Consider the following 26,828-nt stretch of genomic DNA (forward strand, 5'->3'; position numbering starts at 1 on the left):
GTTTTAGTTGAACTCTGGTGGAGGTCAGCTGGTGGCTGAGGAAGGCCAGGAGAGTGGCTCATTCTGTGCTTTATGTGTGTTGTGTATATTTCTGTGTGACTGTGGCTTCCCTGGGTCTGGGCTGCCAGCCTGGACAGTGTGCCATAGGGAATATCCCTTGCACTGGTATGGGCGGAGGTTGGACACCTCCCACTCTGGGCTAGCTCTCTGATGAGATTCTCAGACCAGTTTCCCCTCATTCATGACCAGGAAGGTTCACAGAGCAGGCGTGGGAAACTGCTTGGCAGCCAGGGCCTTCTCTAGCCCAGATTGAGGTTTGCAGCATCGTGCCTTCATTCCCTCCCAGACTGGATTGGCTGAATGAGGTGACCACTGGTTTTGGCCCGGGTTGTATGGAAGGGCTTGGGCAAAACAAAGTTAGCCCCAATGTGCCCCTCTCCCCCAGTCTTTGATGGAGTCCCTTCTAATCAACCCATTCACCCACACATACATCACCAGGAGTGCCTGACTCAGGTGCTGGGTTCAGTGGCAATCCCTTTGGGAGCCTGGCCCTGGGAGTGGATCCCAGGTCCCTAGTCTTCTTCTTCTTTTTTTTTTTTTTTTTTTAACATTTTTTATTGATTTATAATCATTTTACAATGTTGTGTCAAATCCCAGTGTTCAGGTCCCTAGTCTTCTTCAAGGTCTTCTCCACTGTCCCCACCCCTGATAATCCAGCTCCTGGGCCGGGTAACCCCACCCCCTGTAACCTGATGGTGGAGATGTTGGGGAGGGGGCAGTAGGAGCCCATATATACGGCAGGACCACCGAGGAAATGGGCTTGAGATGGGGTCCGGGGGCCGCTCCTCGTACAGCACCGGCGCCAGGATCGGGTCCTGGGCCCGTGTCCAGCCGCCCTGGGAGGAGGGCGGGCGGAGTCCCACAGGTGGGAGCGCGAGAGGGGAGGCGGGCGAGGCGTACGTGCGGCGAGGGGCGGGCGGCATGAAGGGCGCGGGCGGTCGGCGCCCGCCTGGCCCGGGGCCCGCTCCCGGCTCCCGCGCGGGCCGGCGGCCTGGGCCTTCCCGGGGGCGCTGGCGGTGGCGACCCCCGGCCGGGGCTGTCGGGGCGCGGAGCCAGGGGCCGGGCGGGCGCGGGACGGAAGGCAGGGACGTGGCAGCGGCTCAAGCGGGCGGAGCCGGGCCGCGGCGGGAGGCGGGGCCGCCGAGGGGGAGGCGCCGGGCGGGCCGGGTGCCGCCGCGGGAGGTTCTGGAAACGCCGGGAGCGGCGCGTGTCCCGGTGAGCGTCCTGCCCGCCCGGCCGCCGGGTCCGCCTCGGGGCTCGGGCGCGGGCCGGGGTCGCCGGGCCGAGCGTTGTGCCCGCGCGGGGCAGCGAGTTGGGCGCCGGGGGTCGCGCCGCCTGCCGCTCGCCACGCTGTCCCGGCCGCAAGCCCGCGCCCTCCGCCCAGTTTCTACAGGCGTGTGGGTTCCTGTCCCGCCGCTGCGTTCCCTCCCCGAGCTCTCGGCGGTGAGGTCAGCGGCGCCCTTCCTGCCGGTCCCCTCGGCGGCCGCGAGGGGCCGGGCGGGGCGGGGAGCTTGGCCGCTCAGCATGTCAGGCTCCCGGGAAGGGGCGGCCTGGCCCAGGGCTGCCAGAGGTTGGAGGCGGAGGCGGGGGCATCGGGCAGGCCCTGAGGGGCCGCTTAGTTTTGGAGGGTCCGCCTTCCTCCCTCCAAAGGGCTAGGAGGCTGTGGCCTTGGCCCCGCAGGGTCTAGCTTGGTGCCCGTTAAGTCTGGCTGTTGGATGAGAAAATTGTTCTGTTTTTTGTGGGATTTTTCTCCCTCCAGACACCCTTTTCAAATCTGCGTGGATTTGCCTCAAGAGCCGCGGAGTCTTGTGGTATCTAGTTAACTGATTCAACCAGCGGACCCTCTGTGTGTCAGAAACTGCAAGGAGTTGCTAGCCCAGTGGGGCAGGCGGACTGGAAGACCAGGAGAGTCCAGGCCCACGGCAGTGTGGTGAGTGCTGTGCTGGAACAGAGGAGCACCAGACTATGGGTACCTGGTACGCGGCAGAATGCTTCAGGTCAGAAGACTTTCTGGAGGAGGTGACCCATGAGCTAGAGTGGTCCAATGACGTCTAATTCAGACAGAGGAACAGCCTGTGTGAGTGGAAGCAGACCTGGGCACTCTAATGGAAGCAAGGTGATGGGGGAAGGGCTACTTTGGGGGATAGCTGCCCATGGCCCTGTCCACAAGCTTCAGGTGAGAGGAGAGTGCCTCGTATTTTGCCCTGTATGTGGAGGGTGCTCAGTGAACCCTTGCAGCATAGGCATGGATCAGGGCATTTCCTGCTTCAGGACAGAGGCCCCTAGCTTTTTTTTTCCCCCCTAATCTGACATCTTTAAGATGGTGTAAAAGAATATTAGAGTCCCTCTCAAGGCTGAGACTAGTGTCTTCTGCTGTGAAGTGACACCTAAGGCTAGTGTTGTTCTTTGGCCAGAGATCCTGACCCTGAGAGCAACGCTTGGAGGACATCACTTTGTAGCTTATGGCAGTCTCACATGTTCCCAGTTTTGCAGAGAATCACTGTCCACTTAAGCATGTATAGAATGATTTTCCAAGATGCTGCTGCTTCTCAGCCTATATCACATCTGGGACAGCAGGTTCCATGATTTAGCTCTCTTTTAAACTAATCATGATTTCCTTTGGCTTGTGCTTAAACTGCCCTTGAAGTGTCCAGGGTGCACTCTCTAACTTTGGTTCTGGACCTCAAAGGCCAGCCTGTCTGTTCACTTCTCCCTACTCTTGAGATGTTTAGACTTTGAATCCTTTTCTTTTAGGGCCTCATTTGCAGAGAGCCAAGCCTGTCCACTGTGTGGCCTAGCCAAAGAAGCCACGTAGCAAGGATGGAGTGAGTTGGCTGGGGGCCTCATCCCAGAGATGCTGTCATACTGAGCCACCCTAGTTCTCTGAGAGCTCAGCAGGCAGTCGTGGTGGCGACTAAGCATTGTCTGTGGCTTGTGATGGGCCCTTATGCCCTGTTGAATGCTCTGAAATAGCAAGTCTGGGAGAGTACTTACTTTGCCACTGGTTTAGCCTGGCCACAACTGATCTCTTTTCATTCCTTGAGTACCTTCTGGGTGCCTGGCTTCTGATTAGAGTGTGCCTGAGGCTGGAATGAGAGAGGAGGGAGAGGAGGCAGCAGTGGTGGCACTATCCTTGCCCATGGGTCGTTCATAATCTCGCTGAGATTGCTGCTTCATCCTGGCAGCTGGTCACGTGACAGGGAGGACCTCATCAGAAGGAGAGACTGTGGGTGCAGCTCTGAGGAATGAGTAAGGTGAAGGAATCTGGGGTCTGCTCATTTCCTGAGAGAACCTCGCTTTTTGACTGCCCTCCCACAGCCTTGGAAGAGTCTGAGGCTGGATGCAAGACCTTGGCCAATGTGTGGCCACGCTGGCTGATAGTGTGCATTGGGCTGGTGGGTGTGTCCCTGGCTCCTGGAATCTGTCAAGGGTTTAATTTTATGCAGATGGGGGTTGTCAGGAAAGGCTGTGATGCAGGCATGTGCAAGCCCAGACAGGGTGTTGGAGTGAGAGTTAAACTTTGAAAAAGTTGCTCAAATCTAGCAATTTTGACTTTTGAAGTGCACCGGAGTGAGACATAAGCGTGTCCTTGAGTAGGGAGGGCTGGTAGCTCCTGTGGTCTCTGGGGTTTGAGCTGGGGATGTGGAATGAGCAATATAGTGTTTATTCTCAGAAGGAGCAGAGGGGAATGGAAAGTCTGGATTACTCTTCTTGGAGGCTTAGAAGAGAGTGTTTGTTTAAGAGGTGTCATTGCAGAGCAGAGGAGTAAATGTTTGGGTAGTGAGCTCTCCAGCTTAAATAAGACATGAGCCTGGTCACAGATCTGCTCTAGACCTTATAGGAAATGCTTGCTAGACTGTAGCCTGCTCTGTACCTGGCACTCCTGAAGGCCCAGGGTGTGGCTGAAATCCTGAGGCCCGGTACTTGTAGGAGCTTGGAGTGACCAGGTCAGAGGCATAGAAATATGTGAGATTCTAGAGTATTGTTCCAGCTACCTGTTTTTTCCAGAAAGCTTTCCTTCCTTGGTGAGCATTAGAGCCAGTGATTGACTAGTTCCAGGGTTATTCCCTGATAGTCAGTGTGCTGCATTACTCTTTCCTGAATTAATGTTTCATCTCTTTTAGCAATCCTGGGACATGGAGATTCCCCAGTTTCTGCCTTGTTATCACCTTCACTGTCCTCTAGGCTGGACCTTCCTTCTCTCCAGGGATCAGCTGGGCAGCTGGCTGCTTCAGGTCTATTGCTGTTCCTCTAGTACCACTGGTGCTTTGACTGGTATAAATTATGCCTGGTGCTGGGTTGCCCACTGATACCATCATCTCATTTAGTCCTCAAAATAGCCCTATGAGATGTAGGTCCTAATATTATCACCATTACATAGATGGGAAAACTGAGGCTCAAAGAGTCCCTGTAAATTGTCTAAGGTCCCAAAGCCAGGAAGTGATTGTGAGGCTGAGTTTTAACTCTGGGGCTGTCTGGCCCCAGGGTGGGTGTGCCTGCCTGCTGGACTGTACTGCCTTGCCCTGAGCTGGGCACATGTTTATTGTGAGTCCTGTGATATCTGGGGCAGAAGTGACTGCTTACTTGAACTCGAGGCACCATGTTCCTGTCTATGTTGCTGTCTGCCTTCTGGTCAGATCCAGACAGGGATATCGGAGGCTACTTTGTGAACCACAATAACGTCCTTGACCTGGGCAGGCCTGCTCTGCCAGGGCCAAGTGTGGCTCCTCCTCTTGGGAGATCCGTATACTATTAGACAACAAATATTACTAAGTAGTATGTCAGGTATGCAGGAAGCCCTCTCTTAGCCTCAATTATCTATCTATAGATCTATGTCTGTAATGGAGATGTTTATCTAGTTTACAAGATTTTGGTTAGGATTGGGTCATAGAAATGAAAGATTTTTGGAAACATGAATAGTGGTTATCTTAGCCTAGTTCCCAGAGAACAGAGCCCAAGGCAGAGCTTAAGTCCTTAATGCTTTGTTGGAAGGTACAGTTGCAGGGCAGCAAAGGTAAGGGAAAAGAAAAGTGAGGAAGAGGAAGGTGAGGTAGAGATAGAGAAGGAGAGGGCAGCAATTACAATGTGGTGCTTTAGCAAGCTGGCCAGTCTGCACAGAGGTGCACTAGTTGTTTAGCCATGCAGCACATCTCTGGGCAAGCTCTACAGAAACTCCATGCTGAAGAACTGCTTCTCAGTAGAGGCCTGGAGAGGGGATTTATCTGCTGACGTCCTCTTGTCTCTGTTCTTCATTGGTCAGAGTTGCCTCATGAGGAGTTAAATCCCCCATGCCCACTCCTCAGTTGCACTCCCAGGTTCTCCAGCAGCCCCTGAGGAGGCCAGCATGGCACTTGGTTGAAGTCTGGAAGTAGTGGGAGGAGCCAGAGATTTGGGGCCTGCATAGTCTCCTCTCCTGGGTCTGAAGCAAAGCAAGTGGACATAGGTGAGGCCAGGAGGGTACAAGGTGGTACATTAGATGCATCCAGTATAGTGGTGTGTGGATTTTATCCTTTCTATAGTTCCTTATTAGTTAGTCTTGCCTAGACTGCCAAGTCTTTGCCAAGACTATGATTGAAAACCCAGCTTGGCTTTTGCATGTTGAATTTTACAGCCTTTTCTGCTACTTCATTGCCTAGTTACTGAAGCAGGAGACTTTGTGGTTTTGATGGTACCCAAGTGGGAAGTACAAGTCAACATTTTCTGGTACCAGATAGAGAAGATACAGTCAGCCCTCTGTATCCATGAATGTGAAATCTTTGAACACAGAAGACTGACTGTACTATGCCTTTTTATAAAAGACACTGAGCATCCGTGGATGTTGCTGTCTGCAGTGCCTTTTGGAATCAATACCCTGCAGGTACTTGAGGGACAACTGTAAAGGGATAGGCATTAACATCTAGGCTTTGTCAGGTTCTCAGTGAATGAGAATTTTTTCATGTGAGATAGTAGTTCAGGATATGAAACCTGGAGTCATGAGATGGGCTGGAGAAGGCAGTAGGGCCAGGTCACACAGAGGCAAAAAGGCCCTTAGGACTGAGGAGTTTGCACTTTACCCAGAGGGCAGTGGAGAGCCTTTGGAGGAGTCTTAGGGGGAGAGAGACCAAGTGGGCTGCAGTAAGCCGCGCTGGCTATTGTGTAGAAAGGAGTTTGGAGAGAGGTCACATGAAATGAGAGACCAGTGCAGGCAGAGGCTAGTATGACTGCAGGAGAAAATTAGAGGTGGCTCAGAGCAGAGCTGGGTGATGACTAGGTGTGACATCAGGAAAGGAGAGTACCAGAGACAGACGCTTGTGGGCTTAAATGAATATCCATGTGCTTAGGTGGTATGGCCTTCCTGACCCTCTGTACAACGCTTACTGGATTGAGCGCGCAGGTCCTCTTGGCTCTGCCATCCAGAGTTGGCCATACCACTGGGAGGCAGGGCCGCTGGGGGGAGCCCTGTTCAGGCAGATTTTACCCCTTAACAGAAGGCAAGCAGCCTCTTGTTCAGAGCCAGGCAAGACCTGTTTGTTCTCAGCAAACCCATGTTCTGTCTCTAGGCTGTTAAATACATTGTTAAAACTCGAGCTGTTGCATTTGGGTTGCAGCTGGGAGCTTGGCAGAAGTTCCTGCTAGATGAGGTAAGGGGAGAAGCTAAGGACACTCCTGGTTTGCAGCTGGAAACATCTTTTTGGCCATTTGGCCAGGTTGTAAATGTCCTTTCCAAAGAGCAGGCTCACTGGGGCCTCCGATTGTATGTCTTGGAATTCCCTTGTGCTTAGAAACAGTGCTGGTTGCCTAGTGGGAGAATCACTGGCCTTGGGGTGTTGGCAGGCTTTGGAGGACCTCCTGGTGGGGATCCAAACTCAGGCTGCCACAGTGCTTTGGAGTCCAGTTGAGAGAGCCTGCTCTGTTTTCTTTTCATTTCAAGTATATTCTAAAATATATTTTAAATTTTCCAGAGAACTCCTTGTGGCAAGATTAGAGACTATAAGTAAACATAAGTAGAAAAATAAAATTACTTCACTAAGATACTAGTAGATTTATGACTCTGTGTACATGTATGCAAATATGTAAGTTTGCATGTATTTAAAATTTTTTTCCTGTAAAATTGAAATCATAGAGTACATGTTATTTCGGAGCCTGCTTTTCTCAAAGTAAGCTTTGATCTTCTCTCCCTGTTAATATGCATACAGTATCCATCCTTAACATAATCCATGATATGGAAGTATTGTAACATCTTTTGTTGTAGTTTCCTGGCATGAGCAAGTCTGTGGTGAAGTATTGTTTATTGGGGGTCTGATATGGGCCAGACTTTTTTCTAAACTTGGAATACAGCGCAGACAAAACTCAATATTGGTTTTTCTGCTCAGGCTTGGTGCCGTTTTATTTTCATAAAAGTAGGTTTGACATTGCCCATTTCCAGGCCTATTCGACATGGGTTTCTGCGGGTTCCTGGGAGGGCTTTTGGCAGCACTGAACACTGGTGGGGGCACTAGGCAGACACGTACACTTCCACCTACTCTGTCCTAAGCAAGCTCTGGGTATAGACAGGAGATGGGATGGACGGCATGTAGGTGGTTGGCTTTTCCCACACTGTGGGACACAGCCCTTGTTGGAGGCTGCCTCCTCCCAACCTGACCCTGATTAGATGCCCTTTTGTATACCTCATACAAATTAGTGTTCAGGGGCCCAGGATCAGGAGAAATGGGGTGGGGCTCCAGCGCATACCTGCTTGGGGTGGCAATGTGATGGTGGTGGGCTGGGGGCTGCACGAGAGTGTCTGGCTCTCTGGGCCTGCAGGTTGTCCCCTTCCTCCATCAGAGCAGGACTTCACAGACTCTTGGCAAGCCATTTCCCAGAACCCCATCTGTGATTCTTTGGGGCTCTGCCTCCAGGCTGGGATTCATGGATAGGCTCAGTCTAAGCCAGATAGCACATTCCAGAGAAGTGACAGCTGGTATTCATGTAATGAAGGAACCTGGCTGCTTTATCGTGAGTAAGGCATGAATCATGAACTGTGTCACCAGGGTGATTGGAAAGGAGCAGAGAGGCTTCTCCTTCCCTTGAATTTATTACCTGATCCCTGAAAAGACATACCACTGCAACTGGTGGCACAACAGGGGAGAAACCCTGGGACCCCCTACTTCCAGCCGTGGTTGGTCTGGTCTCCTGCTTGGGCTCTGCTCTCCCACCACCCCAGCCTGTCTGGTAGTTGGCTGTTTCCTCACTGTTCACAGATACAGCCTCCTGGTTCTGGGTTTTTTCTCTTCCTTCCCTTTATACATACAGAAGTGCACTCTTGAGCTGATGAAGCTTCTTGAAGTACAAGGAGCAGACACTGCCCCTTGTGAAAGCGGCTTGTGTAAGCAAGAACAGAGGCTTTCTGGAATCCCGGGGTGGAGATGCAGTATGCTAAGGCCTGGGGGCAGACCTGTGGCTGGAATAAGGGGGACCTGGGCTTCACCTTGGGGCCAGGCTAGGCCTGCTCACCTTCTTTCAGTGACTTGCTTTCCTCTGCTGCCTTAACTGTATAATGATTCTCTTAGCCCATACTCCCTCCCCTGCAGCAGGTTCTGGACTGGAGGATCTTGTCCTGTGTATCTCTGTGCCCCTAACACCTAGGGCATTGATGGGCATGATACCAGCTCTGCAGACATTTGGCAGGGGATGAACAAATGGGGACTCTCACTTGTTCTCTCTTCTCCCTCGTATAGAAACCCATTTGGGGGTGGGGTTGTGGTTGGCTTCTCTGAGCCTAACCTGGAACCACAGTGGATTGGCATTTCTTCTGAAAGGGTGAGGTGAGGAATAGTGGATGTGACTGCATCTCATCAATTATGGCAGTCAAAAAGCTGATGCACTGGCAGCTAAGACTTCGAATTGTCTCAGATAAGGCTTATGTTTTAGAGGAAAGCATTTGTATTTCCTTTATTTCCCTTGTTTTCTTTTAGTAAATTTCCAGTGGGGCTTGGCTGAAGTAGAGCAGGAAGAGGAGGGACTGACAGAACTGTCTCAAGTGGGTGCTCTTCCTCCAGCAGGCTCGGGGCTGGGAGGTGACGTCCTGAGCTTCCGTTGTGTACTTGGGTCCACTGCCAATGGGGCTTGTCCCACGTTGTGCCTGCTGCCTTCAGACCTGGGTCTGGCTATTTCTAGGTTGATAAGAAGATAACAGCTGGCCTCTGACTCATGTCAGAAGCTCAGCATAAGATGTTGGCCCTGTGTGGCTAATTCATTCATATTCTGAGTGCCTAGCTCAGTGCCTGGCATATGTGGGTCTTTAGTAAATATTTGTGAGTTGTGTCTCTCCACGAGGACAGTGTCTGCCGAGGAGCCTCACTACAGGAAGAGCAGTGTCTGCCCAGAGTGCCTGCTCCCCAGCTGCTCTGGCTGCAGCCGGGTGCAGACTGGCAGGGAGCAGTTTTATTTCTCTTCTGGCCCGCCATCTGCTGTACACTTTTTTCGGGGTGTGGGTCCCCTGGAACATATTGTATCAAGTTCTCTTTCTTGTCATTGTCTCTCCTATACTTTTCAGTCTTGTGGGTGAGGACGTGTGTTACATCTGGGTCCCCAGAACCTACCCTGTCCTGGCACATGTGCTCGTAGGAAAAACAGAAGCAGACAAGCGGTCTGTGAAACAAGGTGGAATGGGCCAGAATCTTAAGACTGACAGACTATTAGAACCAGAGGTGACTGTCCCCCTCAGTTCAGCCTTCCCATGTTGCTGGTGGTTACCAGAAGTTGAGAGGGCAGAGTCTCTCCCAAGGGCATTTGGCCTCCCAAAGTAGGGGCCAGAATTAAGCACACATCACTGTACACCCTGGCTGGCATCTTTCCACTGGTGATCCTGAATATTTTTCTTAGCTTCTGTGTGCTCGGTAAGGATTTAGGCATGTTTGAATGTGTGTGTATATGTGCATATGTCAACGTGTGTCCTCACCTAAGTCGCTTTTTACCTAAGTTGCTTTTTATCATTGTTGATCCGATGATTATTATCACTGAATGCCTTGCAGACACTGCCTTCTGTGACCATGAAATTCTGGATGTCCACGTTGCTGGTGGCATGGTTTGGTGTCCTGGGCTGTGTGCGGGCTGAATTCTTCACTTCTATTGGTACGTGCCAACAGGACTGTTGTCTACCTGAGCAATCCTTGGCTCAAGTGCCAAGGGATGTCACTGCCTGAGGGCTGTTCTCATTCAGTGTGGGATGGCTTCACCCACTGGTTTTGACCAGATCTGGAGAGAGTGAGGCTTGCAGAGCTGTTCTTCCTTACTCTTTTTTTTAAACAATCTTTTAATTTTTTCTTTCACTTATTTTATTTATTCTATTTTGGGGAGAAGGTAATTTGTTTGTTTGTTTGTTTGTTTATTTATTTATTGAGGAGGTACTGGAGATTGAACCCAGGACCTCATGTATGCTAAGCATGTGTTCTACCACTTGAGCTATATCCTCCCCTGCTCTTCCCCACTCTTGAGCCCTGATGATCTGGATGTTTTTCCTGTGAGCCAGCTGTCTCAACTGGACCTCCTTTCTGGCAAGTGCAGGCTGCACATTGCCACCTTTCTCCTGGACCAGAGAGTGGTTTGAACAGAAAAGCCCCCAGGATGTCCATGTCCCAGTGACATGACCCAGCTGGGTGACAGTGGGAGAATGCGGTTTGGGGTTCCTTTCTTAAGTAGTCCCCAGTGCACTTAACATCCTCTTAGAGGCTCTGCCTTTCTCTTCCTGAATCTGGGGGCCAGGACCATAAGAATGCCTCAGACCCCTTTAACTTCAGGTCCCTGTGACCCAAGAGAGCTGACATGCCTGTGGCCCAGGGGACTTGCCTCTGTGCTGGTGTTCTGTGCCTCAAGGATGAGAGCTGGATGTCCCTCATCGATTTCTTACTGGCCCTTTTTTCTTTCTGTTGCAGGGCACATGACGGACCTGATTTATGCAGAGAAGGACCTGGTGCAGTCCCTGAAGGAGTACATCCTAGTGGAGGAAGCCAAGCTCTCCAAGATTAAGAGGTGTCTGATGTCCTAAGTCCCCATACCCACCCTGGGCCAGCCCTCCTGCCCCACTAGGAACCCATTCAGGGTGCCCATAAGAAGAAGCCCTTGAGAGGGCAGTGTGGGGCAGGCCTGGAGGTTGCTTCATGCCAGCCCTCCAGAGTGGCCAAGTATGTGGGCTAAGGACTTACTGATTTTTCCTTGCTATTTAAAAGCCTTTTTGCATGTTACTAGGTTTCCCAGTTCTCATCTAGATTAAGGAGCTGGAAGTATCAGTGGGGAGTTACTGTATTCATTTTTTATTGCCTCTTGGTGAAAAAAGTCCTGAATCTTACCAGGGAAATTACCACAGGTGGAGATTCATGTGAGTGAGTGTGTTAGTCCTCCTTTGTCTCTGGTTCCATAGCTGGGCCAACAAAATGGAAGCCCTGACCAGCAAGTCGGCTGCTGACCCTGAGGGCTACCTGGCCCACCCTGTGAATGCCTATAAACTGGTGAAGCGGCTGAACACAGACTGGCCTGCGCTAGAGGACCTTGTCCTGCAAGACTCGGCTGCAGGTGAGGGAGAGTGAGCAGGTGCTTGGGTGAGCTAGTAAGCCCATGTGCTTGCACCTGGGAAGGCTCTGAGCCTGTCCCAGATCTGGGTGTTGGTGGGCACATGAAGTGTGTGACATGGAGCCTGCCGGTCACCTGGCTCTGTCTCTTTTCTGTGGGGACCTGGCTATCCTTGCTTTTAATATATAATAACAATCAGTTCTTAACTTTTCCCTAGTGTTTTCACTTCCCTTTTCTGGTAGGAACTTTATTCTGATTACATTTTAGTAGCATGTTTTTATATAAAAATTGCAATTGAAGCAATTGTATAGGAAAATTACAGTTTTTAATCCAATTGTCTAGTGATAAACACTATTAAAGTTCTAGTCTTTATACACATGTATATATAAAAAAGAAAAGGAACCCTACCTATGTACCAGGGGATGCAAATGCACTTGCTCTGAGGGGCCAAAAGAATGAACAAAAGTGAGTTAAGTGGACTGAATGGCGGGACCGGCACGAGCTAGGGAGCGTGGGCCTCATCTAAATTCACTCCTGCTCATATCTTTTAGAAATAAAACATATCTGTTGGCGGATTTATGACATAAGCACATTCTGTTTTCCTGAATTTTTCAGCATCTCTGTATGTTCTTTAAGTGTTCTTCTGGAACATGGTTTTAATGTCTGGACGGTAATATGTCACAATGATATAGTGTAAAACTGGTCAAATCAGTGGATGTGGAATTGTATCCAAATCATAAGCGTATCTTACACATATCTTTGTGCCTATCTCTGATTATTTTCTTAGAATAAATTCCTAGAAGTGGTATTTGCAGGTCAGAATATGAGGTTTTTTTTAAAGCTTTAACTTGCTTTTACTGTAGTAGTACTTTCTATGCTCTAAAATTTTTCTCTCAGCAGGAGATGGAGGGGCAGGCCTGGAGGAAGGCTCTCCTGACTTCCAGCCTTGGGCCCAGCCCCTCTGGACTCACTGTCTCTTCTCCCTGAGTTGGGAGTGCTGGTTAACTTCAGACTAGTTGTCTTTCTGACTGAGGCGTTTTTGCCCATGTGGCCAGACTGGGCTGGGCTTGGCTGTGAGCAGGATGGCGTCTGGGGAGGGATTGGTGAGCTCAGCCAGGCTGGAGCTGTGCCCAGTGAGCTCACTGCCTCCAGAAGTCATGGCTGCCTCTCCCAGACCCCTGCCTTCCAGCCTGGGCCTGTAGTCAGAACTGGCTGTTCTGCCTGCACTGTGGGATATTCAGCCTGCCCAGATGACCCTGCTCTCCAATCTTGTTCTGCACCCCCCCCACCCCCACCATCACCATCTGGTTCCTTTGGAAAACCTTATAATTAGCTGGAGGGAGATAGGACAGTCCCCGAGAGCAATAGGTTGTTTTCACTTCTTACTTACAGAGTTCTTTCCCCCGAAACGGGGGAGGGGAACAGAGAGACATGCTGACAATGCTACTTTCTCTGGGAGCACTTTTTTTCCCCTGGCTTATAAACTCTTAGAGTCCCTGACCATACAGCCATGATGAAGACAGGGTTGCAGCTTCTTGGTCCCTGGGTCCCCAGACATAGCTGAAAGTGAGTGTGTGAGCCTGAGGTTGTGAGAGTAGGCGGCTGTGGGTGTTGCTTCTCTGAGGAAGAGGCCAGAGAAGAAATGGCCTTGGAGTTTCCCTTCCAGTTCTCAGCTCATGGGCAGAAATGAAGCCTCTGGATCAGCCTGGGAGGGCCTGGCCCTCACCTGGAATCCTGAGATTGCAGGAGGTTTGTGTCTTGCTTTACAGCTAGGACTTGGAGTCCCAGAACTGCTTCTTTGGCTATTCTGTGGTCCGGGGCTCTCCCAGGCTCCAGGCTGTGTTCTTGAGTACCACACTTGGGGAGCTCATGTCCTATGTCATTGCAGGCCTGAGTCGGAGCGTACCCTAGTAAACAGCAAGGGTTCAGTAAAGTCTCTCAGGGTGACTGTGCCTGGCTTGTGCAGCCCCACCTCAGTGCTTAGCCTGGTCAGATGGTCTTCCAGTCCCTAATCTGGGAGTAGGGACAGCACCAAACGCCTCTGTGACTGTCATTATCACCTTTCTGGATGATAAAGGCCAGTGGTGAGTAAGGAGTAGCCAGCTGGGCTCTCTGAGTTGATCATCTCTGTTCTTGGGCTCTTCAGCCTGAGGTGTGGGCTGGAAGTCTGTGTTTACCTGGCCAACCCAGTAATCCTGGATCAAGGTTTTCCATGTGATTCATTTTCTACTGAGTGGTTGGCAAGTTCTCCCTGCATCCTCTCCTGTGTCCCTGTCAGTTACCCTCACTGTCCTCTGTCCCTTCTGTCTACAGCAGTTACGACTGCATGCTTTGGAGCCAGGACTCCCAGACTCCTCTGTGTCAATTAGTGAGTGAGGCCCTTTCTGTTCAGTTTCAAATGAGCAGCACAGGTAGTCGGTACAGTGAGGAGTAAGGAAGGAGAGGTCTCCGTGGACTGGAGCCACCAGGGAGGGCTTCCTGGAGGAAGGGGAAATAGCCTCTGAGGGAAGGGGCAGAGAGATTGCACTAGCCAGAGAGACCCTCCGGTGGTGCCTCTCTGGTTCCAGGTGGAATTCTACCCCTGGACCAAGGGTAACCTTCTGCTCTCACTCTCTCCTTTGGAAGGTTTTATTGCTAACCTGTCAGTGCAGCGACAGTTCTTTCCCACTGAGGAGGATGAAACAGGAGCCGCGAAGGCCTTGATGAGGCTTCAGGACACATACAAACTGGACCCAGACACGATTTCCAAAGGGGAACTTCCAGGTAATTCACCACACTAGGCTCTGCCCGTCCAGCCTGCGTGTCTACTGCTGTGGCGGAGCCACTGCTGCTGGTGGTCTCCAGCCCCAGGTGAAGCGCTGCCTCCAGCAGTGATTCTCTCTTGGGTTTCTAGTGGGTGCCAGTCCCTTATTCCCATGACAGCTGCCTTCCCTTAGTCCCTACCCAACCAGCTCCCTCTGGGAGTAGCCCAGGCCCTCTCTTTCATCTCAGAGAATGTGGAGACTGCTGCTCAGGACCCCCTTGGCCTCTGCCCCCAGGGCACCACTCAGGTCTGTGTACAGACCGACGTCTGTCCGCAACCTCAGATTTCTTCTTGCCCAGGACTGATCTCTGGACTCACTGCCCTGTATCCTGTGTGCCCTCAGTTTCAGTCTCTGCCCTTGTTCATTCTGTGTCCACTTCTCTGGGCTCTTCCCCCTGAGCTCACACATATGCTCTGTTCTTGCTCATTTTACAAACGTAAGGATCAGAGGTCCTTTTGAGTCTCTGCTGCTGATCGATCTTTTCTCCCTCCTGATTAGGCAGCTGGATAGACTCATCTACACTCTTCCTCCACTTCCTTGGTTCCTGTGTCCTCCTGAACACACAGAGTCTGGCCTCTTTGCCCTATCCACCGATCTTGGCCCTGCAGGATCACTGGTGGCCTTTGCTGGTAAAGCCATTAGGCAGGTTTCAGGCAGAATGTTCTTTAGCTTTTCGGCAGCGTTTGGCACATTGTATGCCCCATTATTTCTGATATTCTCCCTTCCTTTGAATTCTGAGACACTGATCTTGGCTGCTTCTCTTTTGACACCTCTCTCTCTTTTTGTAACAGGCCCCTTTTCAATTCAACTGATTGTCTTAGTATGTTTATAAGAAGATGTATTGGGGTTTGGGAGCTATTAAAGGCCAATAAACCCCGGCATCCAGTTTATTGCTCACCCGTAAGGGCCCTATGGAGGCACAGCAGAGAGAATCTCGGTGTGTTGGCACTGTGTTGTTGAGAGAAGCACAGTGTTGTTGACTGGTCAAGGCCTGGAGTCCTGATACTGAGGAGTCCAGTGGGCTGACAGGAGGGAGTGTAGAGTTCTTAATCCTTAGTCAGGCCACAAGGACAGAGAGAGAAGGCAGCTTGGGGTACCTGCAAGATCTAGTCACCCTGTAGCTATGAGAATCATGGGTGGGAGGAGGGAGCCACAGCCAGGCATTGACCTTTTACATTCACTTAATAGACCCCTGCATTTCCTGGAGGGGCAGTGAGGGGTGGAGGGGTGTTATTCGCCAGGATGCCATCCCTACCTCATGTCTCCCTAAGCATCTTCTCCAACTGAGCCCAGCCGTTTGCATCACTTGATGTATCATCTATACATGGATGACATCTAGATCTGTGTTCTCTGTCAGCGCCTGTGACCTGAGCTTCCAACCAGTGCAGGCAAGTGCCTGTGGGCCATCTATACTTGGATGTTCCATGGGCTCCTCAAAATTCATGTCCCAAACTGAAATCCTCATCCCCCTTTGAACTGTCCACCCTCCTTCCTCCTTATCTCCACAAAAATTACACCATCCACTTGCTGCTCTGTGGATTCTCCCTCCCTATAATGTCTTCTGTATTTTGAGGGCCTGACTCCAGCCTCATGGTCATGTCTTTCTCAACTGGATTATTGAAATATTGTTCTGACTTATTGTGCACCTCCAGCTCACTCCTTAAATTATCCTCCGTGAGCTCTTAAGCATGTATCTTTTTACATGAGTTTTTGATCACAGTTCTTAACTTTGAGGGCTAAAGCCAAATTCCTCTTACATATGGTGTTTAAGGGCCTACATGGGGCCATCTCCCTAGCCTCCTCACCTGTTGTACTAAGCTACTCCATTGCTCAGTTCCTCTGCAGAGAGTGTGGGATAAACATCAGTGGGGTTTCAAGTCTGATTGCCCTTCCACACTCAGCACTCTCTGGGGAGCAGACTTTCCAGTTGGCTTCTGGGATGGATGCTGAGTGTCTGGGACCCATTCTTGACATTCATGGCATCTGTGAGACGTGTTGCTAATAGCTACTGATATTAACATCCTGGGGGTCATAGCAGACATTTTCATACATCATCTTGTTGAATTCTTGGCACAAGTCCTCTAAAATTGATGGTATTACCTCTATTTAGAGATAAAGAGGCTAAAAATCAGAGAGGCTGAGTAACTTGTCCTTAGTCACACAGTTGGTAGGTGCCATAGTGAGGCCCTCATAGACCTAGCTTTGTCCAGCTCACTCAACTGTGTTATACTGCCTTCATCAGTGTGAGTTCCCTGGCCTACAGAGCTAGAGGAGATCTGTGGAGGCCCATGGAGAGTGGATGGGGCCTCAAGGAACCCCTGAAGTTTCTGGTCTTCCTACTAACTCTGTCTTGTGTTTACTCTCCCCAATTTCCTATCCCACATTGTCTGTTCCTGAGCCGTCAGGGCGAGCAGACCCTGGTCTCTGAAGCAGCCAACCTATTGCAGCAGGGGTTTCATTCTGGACATCCTGGGCATCAGGCAGCAAGAGCCCACTCTGAGGCAGCTCTTCCATGTCAGCCATGCCTAGATTGCTGTTGACGGGTTTGTAGGGAGACGCCCTTCCTTTCCAGGGAGGATCACAGCCTAAACCCTGCATCTTACCATAGCCTACACACCACATCTCCTTCTGCATGACTTCTTCATGGTCACTTTCCAGCTCTGAGTCAACAGCAGAGGACCTGTGGTCAGAGGACCTGCCAAATTGATCCTCAATGAGGCCCCACCACCTAGTGGTCAAATTTGGCACTGCAGTCTTGTCTCCTGGGCTCCCTTGGCATCTGTCACACCATTTCTGCTACCTCTGGTTCTTCTGCCTCTTGGGAACTTCTCAGTGTTTTTCACTCTATGTCCTTTCTGTGTAGGTCATCTCTGGGGGCCTAGCCTCAGTCACCTTCTCTATTCTTTCCTCACACTGTTCCTGGAAGTGGTTATCCTCCTCCATATCTTTAACTGCCACCTAAGTTCTATTTTCTACATTCAACTAGTTTTTCTATCTTCCACACTTAAATGGCCAGATGCCTTGCAAACATCTCCTGTGTGGTGCACGGGACTTTCATACTCTTGAACGCTACTTCTTGGTGGGCTTCCTGGGCTCCTCCATAACAAAGGCCCCTTCCCTCTTGGGGAAAGGGGAGTCTGAGACTAGGAGATTGGTTGTACACACCAGCTCAAGGCAGGGCCAGCCTGGTGTGCTCACTGTACTAAGGCCCTTAGAGGTGTGTGTCTGAAGTGGGACTCTGCTGGGATACTATTTTCCCCTTCCAGAGGCCCAGGCTCCCTCAGTGGGGGAATCTCTCTTACTAACCCAGGGACTCTGTGGAGCTTGACTGTTTGCCTCCTGCTGCAGGAACCAAGTACCAGGCAGTTCTGAGTGTGGATGACTGCTTTGGGATGGGCCGCTCAGCCTACAATGAAGGGGACTATTATCACACAGTGCTGTGGATGGAGCAGGTGCTAAAGCAGCTTGACGCTGGGGAGGAGGCCACCACATCCAAGGCCCAGGTGCTGGACTACCTGAGCTATGCCGTCTTCCAGTTGGGCGACCTTCACCGTGCCCTGGAGCTCACCCGCCGTCTGCTCTCCCTTGGTAATAAGGTCCTAGGGGAAGGTCAGGTGTGGATGGGGAGGTAGCAGGAGAACTGGTCACCCTGCTGGCCCTCTCTGGCCACTATCCAGGGACTGAGCCAGTCTGACATATAGCTCGGCCAGTGACTAGTGCTTTGCTGTTTTTAGGCCCAGACCAGTTGTCACTAGCTCCTTACCCACCTTGCTCCTGGCCTTAGCACTTTCCCAGTTGTCAGTGGATCCCCTCAGGCCTGTGATGCCTCTGGCCCTACATGCTCCCTTTTTGAACAGGAATCCAGTGCTGTAGTATATTTGCTGCTCTGCACAGTGGCGCTTTCACTGCATGAGGAGCAGTTTGAGAGGCAAGCTGTTCTTTCGGGTTGAGGCAGTGACAGTGACCTGACCTGTTAGAGATCTGAGGTCTAACTAGGGGACTTGCCATGGCATTGGTGATTTCAGCGTCTTGTGGTGTTAGACTGAAGGGGATCAAAGGCCCTGTGCTTAAGAACCTATTTGGTCCACCTCTTACTAATATATGGGGATATCATAGTCTAGAATTTCACAGACCAGCAATGACTTCCTTTTGCTGCTGCTTTTCATGGGCCTTGAGTCTGAGGCCAGTTAGCACATGAGTGTCTGCAAGACGGGTATGGGAAGAGAGCTTTGTAGACTCTGTTGTATTAGTAAGAGCCTTGGACAGGGAGTTGGGACATCTGGATTCCTGTTCTGTATACCCTAACCTTAATCTGTTAATCTGTTGACAACTTTGGGCCTCCGTTTCCTCACCTGAGAGGTGGCACAGTAATCCTACCAAGCCTGCTCCTTCATGTTGGGAGGCCCGCAGGATGAAGCTGTGGCAGTGGCACATGGCTGTTCTTGTTGCCAGTGTTTCAGCCTGCCTTCTGGCTGTGGCCAGCATGTGATGTCACCAGTAATGCATGTACTTTAGGGGATGGATGTAACTAAACACAGCCAAGACGGGAGAAGGAGGGAGAACTCTGGACTGCTTCTCTGGACCTGTGTCCTTGGGACCTCCAGGGAGGCCTGAGAGGAGAGCCGTGCTGGTGGCTAAGTGTCCCCCACTTTGTTGCTCCTTTCTCATCTCTGACCAGAGTTGGAGGCACCTCTGTTGGTTTTTCTGCTTTGACCAGCGAACCCCGGTTAGGTGCTGCGGAAGGCAGAATGCTGCGTGCAAGTGAGCTGCTGGGAGAGAAAACCGCTTACAGAATAATTTCTCTAAATGACCTAACAGATGTTTGTGGTTTCCTTTTCCTTCTTGTTCTTTGCTTTTGCTAGACCCGAGCCATGAACGAGCTGGAGGGAATCTGCGGTACTTTGAACGGTTGTTGGAGGAAGAAAGAGAAAAAATGTTATCAAATCACACAGCTGTACTAGCAACCCAGGAGGGCATCTATGAGAGGCCTGTGGACTACCTGCCCGAGAGGGATGTCTACGAGAGCCTCTGTCGTGGGGAGGGTGTCAAACTGGTGAGACACGTGGGTGGGTTGGGGCCCAGGCTATGGATCTAGACCTTGGACAGGCAGCTCTGGGCAAGATGTTCCTCTCTCTGTAGGTAGTTTCCTCAGTTGTTTGTAGCATCTGCTCAGGTTGACGTGTAGGGGCCTTCTGAGATATAGGACAGGAGACTGTCTTTCCTGAGGTCCCAGGCAGAGTTTCAATCCTCCAAGTTATTAGTGAGCTCCCCTCTCCACCCCAGCATGCCAGCTTCTGCTTGTCTCATAGTTCTGAAGAAAACCATGGGTGGGGATGTGACTTGGGCCCTGAAGGAATTCAGGTCTCTAGCAAAGATGAGGCAGTTGCTAGAGCTTAGTATGAGGTATCACTGGCCTTTGAAAGCTCTGGGATCCCAGTGTTTCCTCATGGAGGCTGAGGTGTGAAGAAGGCTCTCGGCCTTTTCTGCATCACTGTCTGCCTGGCTTCCGCACCTGGAAGGGCTTCTTCACCGCCCCAACCCTTCTGACCTACTCACATCTCTTAAGGAAGGGGCCAGGGATTACACCCTGCCACAGGACTTGTGAATGTGAGGTATTCTTGGGATACAAAATATTGCATGATTTGTGGGGTGTCATTTCCTGCCGATCAAACTGAGGGGCTTTTGTTTTCTTCTCTCCTGGGTTAGAAGGGTGTGGCTGCTGGACATGGAGTGTGAGACTAGTGTCTGCAGCCAGCCAGCCTGGCACTGAGGTTTGGGACAGTCACTCAGCTCAGGGCCTGTTTCTCTGTGCTCCCCAGACACCTCGAAGGCAGAAGAGGCTTTTCTGTAGGTACCACCATGGCAACAGGACGCCGCAGCTGCTCATCGCCCCCTTCAAAGAGGAGGATGAGTGGGACAGCCCACACATCGTCAGGTACTACGATGTCATGTCTGACGAGGAAATCGAGAGGATCAAGGAGATTGCAAAACCCAAAGTAGGTGTCTCCGCAGTTCCTCCTCAGGCCACTCATCCCTGGTACCATGGGCAGTTTGGTTGCTTCCCCAGCTGACCTTTGCTGATGTCTGGCATGAAAGTGCTATCTGGTACTGAGGTATTGCAGGCTCAGTTTGACCTTGTGGGTTCACGGTCCAGTAGGGGAAGAAATGAGGGAGCCAATGTGGACAGCCAAGTGCTATGACAGAAGGGCACTCTGGGAACAATGCAGGCTCACAGGGAGAAGTGTCAGCTCACCTGGTTGGGGGCTGGTGTGTGGTGAGGTTTTAGGAAGAATGCCATAGGATACTTCCAAGCTGGGGTCTCTGGAGCTCCTGATTAGGACTGCCAAGGAAGTGACTGACTTGGAGGAGGACAAAAATCTCTTCAACACTGAGTCTTCTCATCCAGGAGTAGTCTGGGGCTCTCCATTTATTCATATCTTTAAAATTTTTCTTCATGTAAGTCCTGCATGTTTCTAGTTAAATTTATTCCTAGATAGTTTTTTTGTTATTGTAACTTTGCTTTGTTTCTTTTATTATGTTTTTACTGATCACATTATTAAATTAGTTGACTATTATATGCTAAGCTATTGATTGTAAAAATATATTTCATAGTAATAGCTACTGTTTCCTGAGTTCTTAAGTGTGGCAGGCCTAAGTCCTTAACATATACTAAGTGCTATGTCTGGGCAGCAGGCTCTGTCCTTGTCTTCATTTTGCCCACAGGAAGCAGATGTGTGGATCACAGCTAGCTACTGAGCTCACTTGCCCCTCTTGTGGTTTTTAGCTGATTACCTTGGGCTGTCCAGGTAGTATTAGCAGCTACCTACTAAGCAGGCAGTTATTTTTGGATAACTAAGGAAATAAGTTATCCAAAGGATAAGGAAAATTCTGTTTTCTCATTCCTGATAGTTACAGTTCTTTTGTTTTTGTTGTCTTGTTGAGCTGCCCAGAACTTTTGGAGCATTTTTATAATGGGAAAATGTCTTGTTCTTGAATTTCCTAGAAATTCTTTTGGTATTTCACTGCTAAGTTGGCCGTTGGTTTTATGTATGTGTCATCATGTTGTAAAATTTTTCTTCTATTTCTAGTTCCTAAAAGATTTTCTCCCATTTGACATCTTTCAAAGAGAACTACTACTTGTTGCCATATTCCTACCCTTCTCCTATCACTGGTGATTAGGAGGGAGGATTTAGCTGGAAATCCTTGATTGCTCTGCTTCTAGTAGAATTGTAGTGGCCTGGAGGCCCAGTGCCTGTGGAGAGATCTAAGATAGGTTCCTGTCCCAGGCCCTGGACCTCATCTTGGAACAACCTTGGCTTGAGGTACTAGGCCATCATGGGCTCAGAGTCAATTGTTGGTATCATTGATGTGGCTGAGGGAGGGTGTGGTCATTGTGTGTGTAGAATGGGAACCAGAACTACCCCACCTCCACCTCCACCATCAGCTCCAAAGTCCTCCAGGGAAGAAAACTACTTTCCTGGTTGCCAGGCAAGAGGGGCACTGTTGTGCCAGAATCTCCTGAAATATTCCTCACTTGTTCCTCAGACCAAAGCACTGAAACATTTCTCTGTGTGTGTGTGTGTGTGTGCATGTTGGATGCATGTGTGCACATGGGTGTGACAGGGCAGTGTGGGCAGGGAGGGGAGTGTTGGGAAAACTTGTCTTTGAACAGAAGCCATGCAAGGAGCCAAACATGTTGGCTGTTACAAGCTGACCTCTCCTTTCCGGAGTCTGTAAGGGACAGATGCTATTCTGGCTTTGAAGTAGGGCCCATGAGCTTAACTTGGCCTGTGGGGAATGCCTGGCAGCTGCTTGTGGGTCCCTGACCTTCTTTCAGAATAGCTCTGTCTGTCCCTGGGAGCAGAGCACAGCTGCCCAGAGCCTCCCTGTGGGCGTCAGGCCAGTACTGGCTTAGATGTTTGGATGGGGTCTAGCTGCGGCTGCATTTGTCATCAGGGAGGAACTGTAGATAGGATCTCAGGGAAGCGCTCTGCTCCGGGTGCACTGCCGTCTTACCAGAATGTGCTGCAGCAGCACAGTGTCCAGGCTGGTGGATCTCACCTCCTGACTGGCCTTCTGGTCCATCCACTCCTCTCCATCCCTTCTGCCACCTCTTGCCCTGACCTCTGCCGTACATCCTCACTGGCCTCCTTGTTCCTGTTCTGGCAGTTCCTTAGTCAACTCTCCATGAGGTGTCAATAGTGATCTTTACTTACATTCAGGTTGTGGTGTCCCATCCCTGTATAAAGCCTTTCCTGTTTCTTATTGGTCACAGGTTGCCTCCAGCCCAGCCCTTACTTACCTCTTCAGTCTGTTCCTGTAATGGTCCTCTACCTGCCTGCTTACCCTTCCAGTCTCAGCTAAGTGGTTCCCCCTGTAGGAAACCATTCTTGACCCTGTAGACTGAGTTCCCAAAGACATTGAACTCCCCACCTCCCAGCTCCTACCATGATGTGCTGTGATTACCCAGCTAGTTTTCTGCCTTCCTCTGTTGACTTAGTTGTTTGAGGGCAGGGACCATGTCTTGGTCACCCAGCATAGTGTCAGGCACACAGTAAGCACTCATCAGGACAGTCCACAGCTGAAGCACTAGGGGCTGACTCCAGGTGGCAGGTCCTTCCCGGGAGTATCACTGTGCCCATCTGTAGAGACTGGGGGTATGAGGTATGTGATGGTGTGTGTGTATGAGTATGTGAAGGTGGGTGGGTTCCAAGCAGCAGTTCACTTATTGCAACTTGTGGAGTCCTTTCCTGATCCTATCATCTGACTTTGCCAGGCTCCCTAGGGAGCGAAAACTGTGCCCCCTGTCTTTGTTCCTTGTAGCAGTGGGAGCCCAGTGTGAGCTGGTGCAGGAGAAGAGTCTTTGGGTAGGCTTCTGGGCAGAGGAGGCCACTGAAGTTCAGAAGGATGCTGGTAGACTTGTCCACAGTGAGAGGAGCATGCAAGGTTGAGGCTCAGGATTGGCAGCACAGTCTGAATGTGGGAGCAGCCGAGTGCAGGCAGGGGTGGTACGTGGGCCTGGTGAGGAAGGGGGCTGTCTGGACAGGTGGGTGGATGGACAAAGCAGATTCCATAGGCATAATTCTATAGACAGCATGGATCTGGAAGGGAGCAAGGGTGGGAGTGACCCAGAGGGCAGTGTCCAGGGTCTGACAGCAGAGCAGGAATGTGGAGGCCTCAGACTCCTGCTCTGACCTGGCTTGCAGGATCAGGGGGCTTTGGCTAGAGTGGTTGCCTGCAGACTGGCAGATCAAGTCCCAGTCTTTCCCTTTCCCCACTGGCCTGACTGGCAGATTTGGTCCCAGCTTTTCCAGGAAAACATTCAAGGCAAAGAATGGTAAGTCTGACCTGTCTTCCTGCCTTCCAGCTTGCACGAGCCACTGTTCGTGATCCCAAGACAGGTGTCCTCACTGTCGCCAGCTACAGAGTTTCCAAAAGGTTAGCAAAGGTGGTTGTGGTGGTGGTTGGCTGCTCAAGCCTCAACTCCAGGGCTTCCCGGTTCCTGCCCCAGGGAGGGTGACTGGGCTTGTCCTCCCTGCTGCCACCTCCCCTACATGGAACCCTCACCCTGTGTCTCCTGTTAGTGCTGGCCCTGACTCTGGGGAGAGTGAAGGACCTCAGTGAAGTCTCCTTTCCCCACCTTCCTCTCTCTCCCTCTTGTTTTGCGTTAGCTCCTGGCTGGAGGAAAATGATGACCCTGTTGTGGCTCGAGTGAATCTTCGGATGCAGTACATCACAGGGCTAACAGTAAAGACTGCAGAATTGTTGCAGGTATGGTTGTGCTTCCTGGGACCCTGGAGTTGGGAAGGGAGTATTTCTAGCTAGATGGTGTCTCTGGTGCCCAGGGCCAGAGGCTTGCCCAATAAACTATATGACTGCACAATGCTATGAATATGGAGTAACCCCACACAGGGAAGCCAGAATTAAGTCTGCCCACTGGCATTCAACAGTTAGCATTCAACAAATATTGACTGAGTATCTTCTGTGTGTCTAAGAATCATACTAGGAACTAGGTATCATTGGTGAGCATCGAAGGCCTGTTCATGTCTTCTTGACTGCAGAAGCTGAAATCCTGAGTTGTTCCAGGGACACCTCTAAGATCTATAAATATCTTCAGAGGTCATGGTTCTGAGTCATAGAGGTAAAGTGTTCTGTGATATGTTGGTGCAATTGAGAGGCCTGGGCTGGTTGGCTGGTGAAGGGGGAATACTCCTTTCAGAGTAGCCCCCCTTGGGACCCTGGCTTCTTACTTTTATATCAGAGGTGATTGTAAAGACATAGCAGCACCATGCTGAAAGTTTTGGGTACAGCTCTTAATATATTCTCTGGTCTGTTGAGTTCAAATCAGCACTGGCCGTGCTCCTTTCTGAACATATGAACTTCTGGGTTCTGCTGTAAAGTGATGACCTGAGACATCACCACAGAAGGTTCACTGGCATTTTTCTCCAATCCTCTGAGTCTGTCTGTTTGGCCAGAGTTTGTGTCTATTTAAGGATCTCATACTTTACCTTTAGACTTGGACTTTGCGTCTGATCAACCATAGATCTCATTAGAATATTGACCTGAAGATCACTTGGAAAAAATTCTCTGAACTTTTGCCTGGACACACCCAAGCAAATCAGTACTCATCTCCCCTCTCCTCTCCCCATGGCTGTGTCAGCAATCAAAACCAATTTTGAAGGTTCTCCTTTATGGATTTGTATGAGGTCCACCAGAGTTTTTAGAAACGTGCTGATTATCTTACAGTCTTATGAAAATTTTATATAATTTTTTCAGCTTAACTCAGCTAAGTGTTTCATTTGTAGGCCTAATTTTTAATTAAGTTCTTAGGCAAGCACATTAGGAGAAGATTTCTGCCACATCTCCCACTTCCCTCTCATGTGTGAGAAGAGCCATAGGACTTCATGCCCTGGGTGCATCCTTGTGGGTGTTGTGATTCATATCTTCCTGTTGTTGTTAAGACATCTGCCACTGCTTCCTGCACATCAGAGCCAGTGTTAGGACTCTCATGGCCCTTACTGAGGACAATGGCCTGCTTGGTTGCTGATTCCAAACCCTGGACCAAGGAGCTGAGAAGAGTGGACAGGACCTGTGCCCCTCTTGCTCTGGTGACTGGCTTCCCGGCTGTACCCTCTGTACCCTTTCTCACATGCAGCCTGAGAAGACAACAGCTTCATGCTTGGACTAGCTTCTCTGCCACAACCCTGGCTTCATCTTAACTGACCTTTTGTCATGTGGTAGTTGACGACTGAGGACTGAATGCTGCAACTCCTAGTGAAAGGGCTTTTATGGTCAGAGCTCTTCTGGAAGAGCTGGGCCACAGCTACCAGGAGGCTAAGACAGCGTTGTGGTTTGGTTTCCTTCTGTAGGAACTATCTTGGCATTTTCTTTGCCACTGAGTGGTATTGAAAGCTTTGATCCTGCGTATTCTGGGGACAGGAACCTGGGTTTCAGTACCTGTCTCTAAATGTTCATTTTACATTCCACACAGTGTGACATATGCCTAGGCACCAGCAATAGCCTCCTTTGCAGGGCCCCAAAGGGAGTGTTACCGGCTTCTGGAAGGGAACTAGTTCTTTTTCGGCCTGTCAACATTCTTTCATCTCTAGTTGATGTGTTTGCTATAGATCATTTGGAAGAAAGAGCAATTGTGGCTTTCTTGTGAATTGGATGAGGGCCTATCTGACAGTGGAGGAGATGCTACAGTGCCAGAATTCTCTAAGATTGAAGACACTCCTGACTCAGTGTCTCAGCCTTCACCAAAAAAGTGATTTCTAACCACTTTTTACCCTTCACTTTGACCTCAGTATCATAAATACCCATGTCTTTCAGCGACTGATTCTTCTACTTTTGTAATAAGAAATCTAAAAATGCAAATGAATACCTCCTTCCAGGAATCAGTTTTGATGTACAGTTGCTTAAAAATATGAGTCTGGAGCCTGGAGTTTGCTCATGTGGCGATCCTGATTGCTGCAAATCCAGAGGTTCCCATGACACTTGCACTATTTGGGGCTGTATTAAATAGCATAGGTACAAATCGCTTCAGCACCATGATTAATGTGAGTCCCCAAACTGTTAAAAGTTGAGCCAGCTATAACAATGCATCTTCTTTCATTACCCCCAGTAGAGAAAGTTTAAGCAGTCCATCCAGTAAGTGGGAGCGTTGGAAGGCTCTGCAGCCATAATAGTCTCCAGCTACAAGCAGTGATCAAATTTCCCTAAGTGCATTGGCACAGTAATCACAGCCATGTTTAAAACTTTCTTAAAGTTCTCAGCTAGAGAGGGTCCAAAGAAAAGGCATTTGTAATATCACTTCATCAACTGCACTAGCATGTCTCTCCTTAGATGCATCTCCAGCACTAGAGCCATCTTCTGAGCCAGGCCTCCTGGCACTGTTGACAGGATTTCCAAGTATTTTTGGTGTGGGCCTCATGAAGA

The 26,828-nt window shown here is 50.2% G+C and overlaps 1 protein-coding gene across 7 annotated transcripts in view; it reads left to right on the forward strand.

Moving 5' to 3' along the window:
• The window catches only part of P4HA2 (prolyl 4-hydroxylase subunit alpha 2), a 41,421-nt gene that overhangs the window by 7,983 nt on the left and 6,610 nt on the right, over positions 1–26,828 (forward strand). For 2 of the 7 annotated variants that reach the window (XM_072957426.1, XM_072957428.1), the window contains exons 2-11: positions 1,820–1,990; positions 10,053–10,152; positions 10,953–11,049; positions 11,438–11,589; positions 14,212–14,349; positions 17,739–17,978; positions 19,253–19,443; positions 20,210–20,386; positions 23,758–23,828; positions 24,062–24,161. In XM_072957426.1, coding sequence (XP_072813527.1) covers positions 10,071–10,152; positions 10,953–11,049; positions 11,438–11,589; positions 14,212–14,349; positions 17,739–17,978; positions 19,253–19,443; positions 20,210–20,386; positions 23,758–23,828; positions 24,062–24,161 — 1,248 coding nt within the window. In that variant the 5' untranslated portion in view covers positions 1,820–1,990; positions 10,053–10,070. The other 5 variants (XM_072957414.1, XM_072957430.1, XM_072957422.1 and 2 more) reach the window with 5 other exon arrangements.

This window comes from Vicugna pacos, chromosome 3 (assembly GCF_048564905.1).
Source record: "Vicugna pacos chromosome 3, VicPac4, whole genome shotgun sequence".
NCBI classification, from domain to species: domain Eukaryota; kingdom Metazoa; phylum Chordata; class Mammalia; order Artiodactyla; family Camelidae; genus Vicugna; species Vicugna pacos.